General features: G+C 52.4%; 1 protein-coding gene across 1 annotated transcript; it reads right to left on the bottom strand.

Annotated features, from left to right (window-relative positions):
* Positions 1-6,206: 6,206 nt before the first annotated feature.
* Positions 6,207-7,950, bottom strand: ID3 (inhibitor of DNA binding 3). Its single transcript, XM_007121088.1, has 3 exons — positions 7,447-7,950; positions 7,250-7,332; positions 6,207-6,695 (listed from the first exon to the last, which is right to left on the bottom strand). The coding sequence occupies exons 1-2, from the start codon at positions 7,744-7,746 to the stop codon at positions 7,273-7,275; spliced, it is 360 nt and encodes a 119-aa protein (XP_007121150.1). The 5' UTR covers positions 7,747-7,950; the 3' UTR covers positions 6,207-6,695; positions 7,250-7,272.
* Between the last annotated feature and the right edge of the window lie 1,676 nt (positions 7,951-9,626).

The raw sequence follows: 9,626 nt of genomic DNA, 5'->3' as shown, positions 1-9,626 counted from the left end.
CTGTGGTGGCTCTGTGCTGGTTCTCTGAGGCTCAGAGAGGTAAAGGAGCTTGTCCAAGGTGGCAGAGCCTGGGAGTGGAGATGCTGGACTGCAGCCCTGCTTTTTAAGTCCCTGCACTATTCCTCAAGGCACCAAGCTGTCCTGCTGATCAGATACTCCTGTGTGTGTGTGAAAGGCCTCTGAAGAGCACACATGCTAGACAGGCAGTGCTGAGATGCTGGGATTGGATTATGCCAACAATACTGCCACCCAGAAAGATGAGGGAGGAATTATGTGAGGAATCTGACAACCATGCCCAGCAAGCTCTGCGGATGGCGTCACCCAGGGCCTACCAAGTGCCAGGCGCTTTACATATGTTGTCTGCTTTAATCATCACAGCAGCCATCTAAGGCTCTGAGAAGATAAATAACTTACCTGTGATGGCATAGCTGATACATGACAAAGCTAGGATTTCAGCCAGCATCTGTCTGATTCCCAAATTCACAGAAACTACGGGAGGGCTGTGGGGTCTGGCTGAGGCCAATCCTGTGTGACCATTGGTTTGTACAAAGTTGAAAGAACTGCAGGGAATTCCCTGGCGGTCCAGTGGTTAGGACTCGGCGCTTTCACTGCTGTGGCTCGGGTTCAGTCCCTGGCTGGGGAACTAAGATCCTGCAAGCCGTGCAGCACGACCAAAAAATATATAAAATTAAATAAAATTAAAAACTGCAGACATCAACAGGACTGGAAATGGAAGCTATGTTGGAGACCTGGGCTCTGACACTTACTCCAGTGACCTTTGGCAGGTCCCTTAATATCTGTGAGCCTCACAGGGGTGAAATGGAGGCAGTCCCCCGGTCTCGCATTACCACATAGACTAGAATGCTGTGTACTAGTGAATGGCCTCTTTTGAACACTTTCTTGCTGCTGTCTTTGAATGTGGAGTCAAACTTGCCGAGGGAAATGTGATGGACAGGAGTCAGGACTAACACTTAGGCCCCTCAGGGCCCACCTGGATGAACCCTGGATGAAAGCTGGGATCAACCCTTCATGCATCTGGACCCAATGCAAGAACTGCCAGGGGCCTTGGTAGGGAGGAGACGTGTGTGAGTGGTGGTGGAGGGGACTGTCTGTCTTGAGGGTCCCTAAGTACTTGTCTCCTCCCCCCAGAACCTATAGTGGCCAAGTACCCAGTGTCTTGAAACCTTTTTTTTTTTTTTTTTTAAATGCTAAAAATGGCATAGGCTGGAAACAAAACCAGGTTCAGGCAGAACCTGGATCGGTGAGCGGGCAGGTTATTCTGGGGAGTCTGCCTTGGGTACCCTCATTGCCACACAACACACACTTTTAGCCCCAAACCAACCAACTGCCAGCTGGCCAGCGACCACCTCGACTTAGGGTAATGAGTTCCATATGTTTCCATAAGAACCCAGCTAAGCTTTTCCCCAGCAGTTCTTAAAAAGTGTTCTCTCTCCTCCCTGGCTTCACTTGGCCACCCTTGTTTCATTTGCTCCTAATGAAGGCGCGAGGGAGGGGACTGGGTGGCAATGACAAGGAGACAATGCTTTAGTGAGTCACCATTCCCTGACTTCACATTTCCAGACCCTCAGGTGGGGGGCTGCGCAGTCCACCAGCCCCTGGCAGTCCCTCTGTGAGAGCTGTGTGATTCCTGAAGCCTCTCAGGGCCTCAGCTGCCCCATCTCTAAAGTGGGAATAACAATCCTTGCTCTGGGTAGGCAGAGTATCACACGAAGTTTCCTAGATACAAAGTTAGGAGGCATGGGTTCGAGTCCTGTCTTTTTTTTGCTTTTTTTTTTTGGCCACGCTTGCGGGATATTAGTTCCCCCACCAGGGATTGAACCTGGGTCACGGCAGTGAAAGTGCTGAGTCCTAATCACTGGACCACCAGGGAATTCCCTCAAGTTCTGTCTTGACCACGAATTTGCTGTGTGTCCCTGAGCAGGCTCCTTCCCCTCTTGGGCCACATGTGTGACCTCTAAGGGTCCTTCCATCCCTGACAGCCTTTAGGTTTATGAACAAATGACAGAAAGGTACAGGGAAGAGCATCAACTTACCTGTTAAACATGGGTGGCTCCAAGGCCGGATCCCTTGGAAGCCCAAGGCCTGCCTGCCACGGCCAGTGTTACTGCCAGCCTGACCATGGTCTGGCCCAATGAGGGTTTTGCCTCCAGGCTCTGGCACAAGGTAGGAGCAGGGTGGCGTTGAGGAGTGTCCCAGATGGAAGGGCAGCTCCACAGCCTGGGTGATGCAGGGAGAGGCTATGGTCAGCCCCCAGCCATGGAGGGATATGAATCCGAGTTCAGAGAGATACAGCGCCCCCTTCCCCTTATCTGGCTTACAAAAGGCAACCCCTAAATCCTGGTCTCTGGGTGACCTACCACCCTGATCCAGACTGTCCACTGACTCTACCCAAAGATTGACTCACTAGCCTTGGCCGCTGATGCTATTCAGACTAACCCTCACACCCTCTCTATTAAGCCCAGCCACAGACTGACGGCTGCCAACTTCTACCCACACTATCTCCAATCCTTGCCAGTCTGGCTGAACCCCAATTCTGGCCACACTCTGACCCCTCACTCTACTTTCAGGCTGACCCTGATTTCGGTCACCAAGTGACCCCCTGACCTTGCCACTGACTGACCCTTAACAGCAGAAATAATCAGAGAACAATTAAATGCTAAACTCTAAGTGAAATAGGACAGGGAGGAGAGTCGGGCGGGGTGGGGAGGGAGACTGGGCGGAGGGCAGAGGCTTGGCGGAGGGCACAGGCTTCCCGGAGGACCCCGGTGGGCCTGGGGCCACACTCGGAAGGTCGGAGAGGCCTTGTGCGGGGCACGTCGCAGGCGCTCGAGGAATGCGATTTGCCTGAAAGAATGAAGGAAGGAAGGAACGGGGTGCGATCCAGGGCGGCCGCCCGGATCGGGCAAAGCTGCCGAGGCAGGAAGCGGGGTGGGGGCGCGCCGAGGCTGCAGCGGCCCGAGCGCAGCTGGGGGCAGCGGGAGAGCAGTCGGGTCAGCAACTCCGCTGGGTGGGGGGCCCCCCAGGCCGGGAGGCTGGGAACCGGGAGGCCGCGCTGCTGGCAGAGTGGCTGGGGCGCCGCGAGGTTCCGGATGGGCTGGGAGCCCCGCCCGCAGGCTGCGGAGGGAGCCGGAGCCAGAGCGGAGCCAGAGCTCAGACATCCGGGCGCCAGCGAACACCTGCGAGCGGCCCCCAGGGCCCGCGGGGGGAGCGCGGGTCGCCGGGCCGGGGGCGGGGCCATCTAGGCTCCGCCCAGCCGGGCTCTGGGCCACGTGGGCCGAGGCTCCGCCCCTGCCCCGGCGCAGAGAAGAGGCTGCGGGGAACGCCTCTCTCAGTAGAGCAGAGAGCGGGCAGAGCGGACCCGGAGGCGCAGTTGTGCGAGAAAGAGAGAGCGAAAGGAGGATTTAGGATGTAGCCTGGGGAATGGAGAAGAGTGGTAGCCGTGTGAGGTGATGAGACCGGGAAGACAGATAATTGACGGTTGTCCGGCACGTCCACAGCTAAGGAGAGCTGTAACTGGCCTTCTCGGAAAGGGCACCATCTCCGGTGTCACAGGCATGAATTTGAATCCCTGCTTTGTTACTTAGGAGCCGTGTGGCCACGGGCAAGTTACTTCGCCTGTTCTGAACCTGTTTTTTTATTTACACAGTAAGAATCCCTTCCAAAAGTCCGTTTTTCAGAGCTGATGCAATAGTGAACTGTAAGACTCAGTTAATAAGTGAATCTTGTATTTTCAGGGAGCCTGGTAGATGCTTTACGCATGTTATTTTTAATCCGAACCACAGACCTGCAAAGGGAGTACCATCATCCCATTTCACAAATAAGAGGGAGACCTGGGGTGGGCTTAGGTCTTTCATTCAGCAAGCACTTACTGGGGACCAAATATGTGCCAGGTAAAGGGAATGGTGAGGGGAAAAAATTGGCCTGGAGTAGAGGTAAGAACATGGACTTCGAAGCTAGATGGTGCTAGATGGTGCCTTGCTGTGGCACTTCCTTGCTTTGTGATCTGGATCAAGTTAATCAGCCTCTCTGAATCTGTTTCCTCTGTAAAATGGGAATAATGATACCCACTTTGCTGGGTTGTGGTGAGGATTAGAAAAAATTAAGATAAAATAGAGCCTGGAATTTGATAGGTGTTTATGACAGAAGACAACTATCCTCTCTGAGTTTTGTCACCTAGGGCCAAATTGCTTTCACTCCCTAATGACTAATGAATTGGTGTGCTGGTTTCAGCTTTTGTCCCAGCCACCTGACCAGCTCAGTCTCGGAGGACCTTACAGGCAATTTCCTTGGAATTAGCTTAATAATACCTTGTAGGTGTGTGATGCATTTCAAAGAACTTTCCCACCATTATCTCTGTCCAGGGAGGCAGCAGTACAAGAATCACCAGCTGCTGAGCAAGGGAGGAGAGAGGCTTGGAGAGGTGAGGTGTCTTGCTCAAGCTCACGTGGCAGATGAGCGATTCAGGTCTTCCTAGCCTTCCACAGTCCCGCAACTTCTGAGCAGGAAGCAGCATACTGTGGCAGAAAGGGCACAGGACGTTGAGTTCAGTGCCTGGCTTTACTGCAATTAATGGTGTAATGTGGGGCCGGGTGCCTCAGAACTGTTTTCTCAATATCAGCAGTCTCATACAGATGTGGAAACTGAGGCTGAATAGACGCAGTTGCTAGCTTGCAGTCAAACTGCTAGTATGTGGCAGACAAGGATTTGCACCCTTGTGTGGCTGACTCCAGAGCCAGCAGAGGACACCGAGCAAATGATCCAAGGTAGACCCAGCCTGGGTCTTGTACTTACTTGGTTTGAAGCAAGTGTTCCTCACATGGGGTCTGAGGGCTTCCCAGGGCATTGGAGGTATGCTATTGCTCTGCAAAGTGTGTGTGTGTGTGTGTGTGTGTGTGTGTGTGTGTGTGTGTATCTTCTGAAGAGAGCATTCATACCTTACATCAGATCATCGGAGAAGACCAGGAAACAGGTTAAGAACACTGGTCAGCTAGGAGGGTGGTTTGCAGAGACAAAGGTTGCCTCCCCTCCACATGCCCCTGTTCACCCCTGAAAGCTCACCAGGGTTAAGGCATGAAGGTGGGTGATGACGTGACCTGTTATGAAATATTGAAGTAACTCATGCCGGTAGCCAGCACACATATGAGATCATATCATAAACAGGAATCTAGTGAGGCCAGGTGCCTGGTGGAACCCACCTGGGGAAGTGCCAGGTGGGGGCAGAGGAGGATGGCATGGTTTGGGGGTCTTGCCCTCTGCCTGGGTCTCTGGCTCCACGGAATAGCCAGTCTCGGACCCTGCTCCTGTCCACTACTATCATGGTCACTGTACTTAAGGTTAAAATCCCATCTCTGCCTCTCAAGGGGTTGTGTGAACCTGGCTCCAACCCATTATCCATGAGCCTCAATTTTTCCATTTCTGAAATAGGGCTAAAGATGCTTACAGAATAGGCTCCCAATGGAGATATTATGAGAAGCATATACCAGAAATACGGGCTGTAGGGCCTCTTCCTCAAATTCCCAGTCTAGGCTCAGAGTCTTCAACTACCTGGTGGTAGAGGGATTTGTTCCCATATTTCCCAACCAGCACCAAAATCTTTCTGATCAGAGCGGCTGAGGATTTGAGGGAAGAGACCCCTCTCCTGTTTTCTCCAACTTTGAAAGCCCAAGAGAAAATTAAAACAGAGAACGTGAAGAGGGAAATGAAACCAAGCCCAATGATCCATTTATTCAATTCTGAAATGGGTCTATCAACCACCAACCCTGCCTGGGCACCAGGTGAGGCTTCTCTTCCACATCCCCTGCTAGAAAGACATCATGAATAATTAATGGCATTGAAGAGGACAGCCATCTGCTAGTTAGCAAAACAGCTCTCAAAGTACCTAAGAACTGAGACTCAGGAGACCCGATTTCTATCCTGAGCCCCCAACTTGCTGGGTGAGCTTGTGCCAGTCACTTGCCTTCTCCAGTCTTCCCTCACTTGTTAAATGAGACAGGACAAGGCTCTTCTTGGCACCGAATGGATGTGGGGCTCCCCCCCTTCCCCAGCCTTAGCTAGGTATTTTCCCATCTCCCTTTTAAGGGAATAAGCAAGTTTGCTTTTCCCAAGCTCCAAGACATTAATTTAGTCCCCCTAAATTCAGTCTTGTGAGAGTGTTAGCACTTAAGGAATCAAATTACATACACAAGTGTTTAAAAACCGTTTATTATGCAAAATGTTAACTTTTATAAAAAGTTTAATATACATCGCATGGTTACAGAAAGTCACCTTCCTGCAAAAAAGGTACAAAAGCTAAATACTCTATTATAGAGTTCATAATCAGGGCAACAGAGCCTTTCTCCAAGGAGACCAGAAGACCAGCTCTACCGCTGCCTTGCCAGAGTTTGGAGAGCAGCCAGCCCCGCCCCCCATACACCTCCACACACTGAAAGACAGTCTTTAAACTTGGGGGTGGGGTGAGGGCTGGGGGAGGTTGCCCAGCTGGTGCCCAGAGCTAGCTCCGGCTCTTTAGGCCACCCAAGTTCACAGTCCTTCGCTCCCGGGCGCAGGTCCAGCCTCGAGGCAGGGGTTTGGGGAAGTCAAGTGGGCAGGGCGAGGTTGGGGCCCATCCATGCCCTCGGGCTTCCGGCCGTAGAGGGTCCCGGGTCCCAGGCGGAACGGGCGCCAGCACCTGCGTTCTGGGCGGGGGAGGAAAGAAGACCAGGGAGCCGTCAGTTTCCGCCGAGCGCGCCGAGGCGGGGGCCGGCCGCAGACTGGCCGGCGCCAAGGAGGAAACTTGGTCTCTACCTCCAGCTGATAACTCCGCGCCCCACGCTGCCCCCACCCAGTTGGCGCCAAAGGACCACAGGCGGAGCTTGCACCGTCCCTCCCTCTTGGAATTAACACTAGCTGGGAGGGGGCTGAGGAAAACACGGATCCTTTAAGGACTCCAAGCTGCAAACAGACAGGCTATTTTATTTAGTCGGACCCGCACCTACTTTCTCGCGTCTTTGGCCACTAGGGAAGGCAGGGACACCGTGTGTTTAAGGTTGAAACGAACACTGGATGGGAATTGGTTCCGTCATTCATTTGATGTGACCACGGGCAAGTCACTTGCACCTCTCTGGACTCGGTTTCCCTAAACCAAGGGGGCGCGGTAATCCCTTAAAAGGCCTACCAACTCCAGGATTTGCCATTTAAGCACACCAGCTGCCCCCCTTCCCCGCCCCCGGGAGAAGGCGTGGATACTCACCTGGAGGCGCCAGGACGTCCAGGTCAGTGGCAGAAGCTCCTTTGGTCGTTGGAGATCACAAGTTCCGGAGCAAGCTCGGCTGTCTGAGAGAAGGAAAACGGGAGAGTTATGCACGGCGCTAGGAAGTTCTAGGGGTCCCGCAGCATCCCAGCCCTGGAGCTCAGCCCCGCCCCTGCTCCAAGCACGCCCACGCGCACCTGGATGGGAAGATGCGGGCCGTCTGGGGGTCCAGGAGCGGGCTCGGCCAGGACCACCTGAAGGTCGAGGATGTAGTCGATGACGCGTTGCAGGATTTCCACCTGGCTAAGCTGAGTGCCTCGCGGGACTCCGGGTACCAGTTCCCGCAGACGCGAGTAGCAGTGGTTCATGTCGTCAAGCAGGCTCAGCGGCTCCTCAGCTGCCGGGCTCTTGCCGCGGCCCCGCGCGATGGCCAGGCTGCGTTCCGACAGGCAGCACACCGCCTCGTAGCAGCCGCGCACCGGGCTCAGCGCCTTCATATTAAGGAATGAGGTTGGAAGTGCCGAAAGAAGCAAAAAGCCAAAGAACCCCTTGAGCAGCTAGCAACGCGCGCAATCTCACGGAGGTCCGCAGTTATAGAGCCCGCCTGGACGGCACGCCCCTTTATGCAAAACAGCCCGCCTTGGCCCCGCCTCCGTCGACCCTGGGCGTTCACAGCCCGGGTAAATTGCAAACAGGCTTCCTCTGGCGGGTCTGACGCCGAATACCGCGGAGCCGCGGATTCAAAGAATGAGGAAGCGCTGATACAGAGGAGAGGCGGGCCTCTTTGCCAGAAAGGATTTAAAAAATCACTTAAAACCATTAACTTTAAGAATTTGCCTTTTCCTGGCAGCGCCCCAGATCTTAGAGCTCCCCTGCCCCCTGCCAGTCCACCCACAGCCCAACACTGGTTCGAACTCACAGTCTTCCGAGGTCGTAAATCCCCGAACAGCAAAGAAGCTTTTTTTTTTTTTCTTTGGTAAGCAAAAGATTTTTCAAGGGAAACTTGTAAGGAATTAGTGCCGCCTTGTTCCCCAATTTGCTGTTCGTCTGACCTCCAGACTCACTGGCGTCAGGAATTATCTTGTGACCAGAGGGGAAAAAAATTAATTGCGGTGAAGCTGAGGTTACAATGAAGAAAACAGATTTGGGCTAGGCGCTGAGATTGCAGAAGGAGGAGGGGAAGGGGGTTTGAGCAAAGAACACTATTTATTTGAGCAACAGGGGGAAAGAAAAAAAAAAAAAGAAAGCAGCCTGAATCGTGCTTTTTGCATGGGGAAGGAAGAGAGCTCCCCATTCTCTGGCCCCATGCACTCCATAAGGAGCCAAATATATGCCCAGTTATATTTTGGAAGCGAGTTTGCTTAGAATTTTGGACAGGGTTTTGAATTGGGGTGCAAAAGGGATGATATCTAAATAACCTTTTTAGGAGCTCCCGTTAGGTCAGCAAATCTCTTTTAACTCTCACTTCTCCCTTCCCCCATTCTCCACACACCTCTATGCGGAAAACAATAGTTTGGTAATTTCATCACTCTATTGTCTATCCCTCTCTGCTATGGAAGGGCAGGCCACCTGGACTGGATTATTCTTAGCCTTGCTGAAATGGCTCCAGCTCTATCTGAGAGCCCAGGAAAGGGACCACGGGACAGGCAAGTAAGCCCCGTATCGCAACGGGACATTGCATTCAGTATTCTTTGCTTGTCATCTTGTCATTTCCAAGGACTTTTGGGAATCTGCAGCCTCAGAATGCTGGTTTCCATCATGGAACTGGCCAGGTGGGATCCCCCAATGGTTGCTTCCTTAATCAGTCAGTTGGTAAATATTTATGGAGTCGCTTCACATAAAACAGTGGCTCCTGCTCTCAAGAATCTCACAATTTGGGGAGACAAGATTAACACAGGAAACAATTAAGAGTTCTATAGTATGTGGCACTGATTAACAGGACAATGGGAGCTAGGAGAGTCTCAAAATAGTCATAGTAAAAAGGACACTGGACTGGGAATTAGGAGTCCTAGATTCAACATACCAGCCTTGCCAATAATTTGTCATGTGATCTTGAACAAGCCCAGGTACCCTGGCCTTAGTCGCCTTGTGAACAAAACGGGGAAATGGTGCTAAGTGATTATTTAAAATCCTTTCCAGTTCTAGAAGTCTAATGCTTTATGAAATTTGGACGGGCAGGGGTGGGATGGTAAAGGGTACAGAAAGGAGTTATAAAATATTTCCAAGGTCACACCACAAGTAATGGTAGAGGCAGCCCTGAATCCTTGTTCTTTGCTGTCATACCACAGGACTCTGTGTCCCAAGAAAGAGTCGAAAGACTTCTTCCTGAAATATAAATGTTTTCCAGGACAGCCTCTTTGGTATAAGAGAGTATCCC

The sequence above is a fragment of the Physeter macrocephalus genome, unplaced genomic scaffold (genome assembly GCF_002837175.3).
Source record: "Physeter macrocephalus isolate SW-GA unplaced genomic scaffold, ASM283717v5 random_592, whole genome shotgun sequence".
NCBI classification, from domain to species: domain Eukaryota; kingdom Metazoa; phylum Chordata; class Mammalia; order Artiodactyla; family Physeteridae; genus Physeter; species Physeter macrocephalus.
This window is presented reverse-complemented; position numbering and strand designations above follow the sequence as displayed.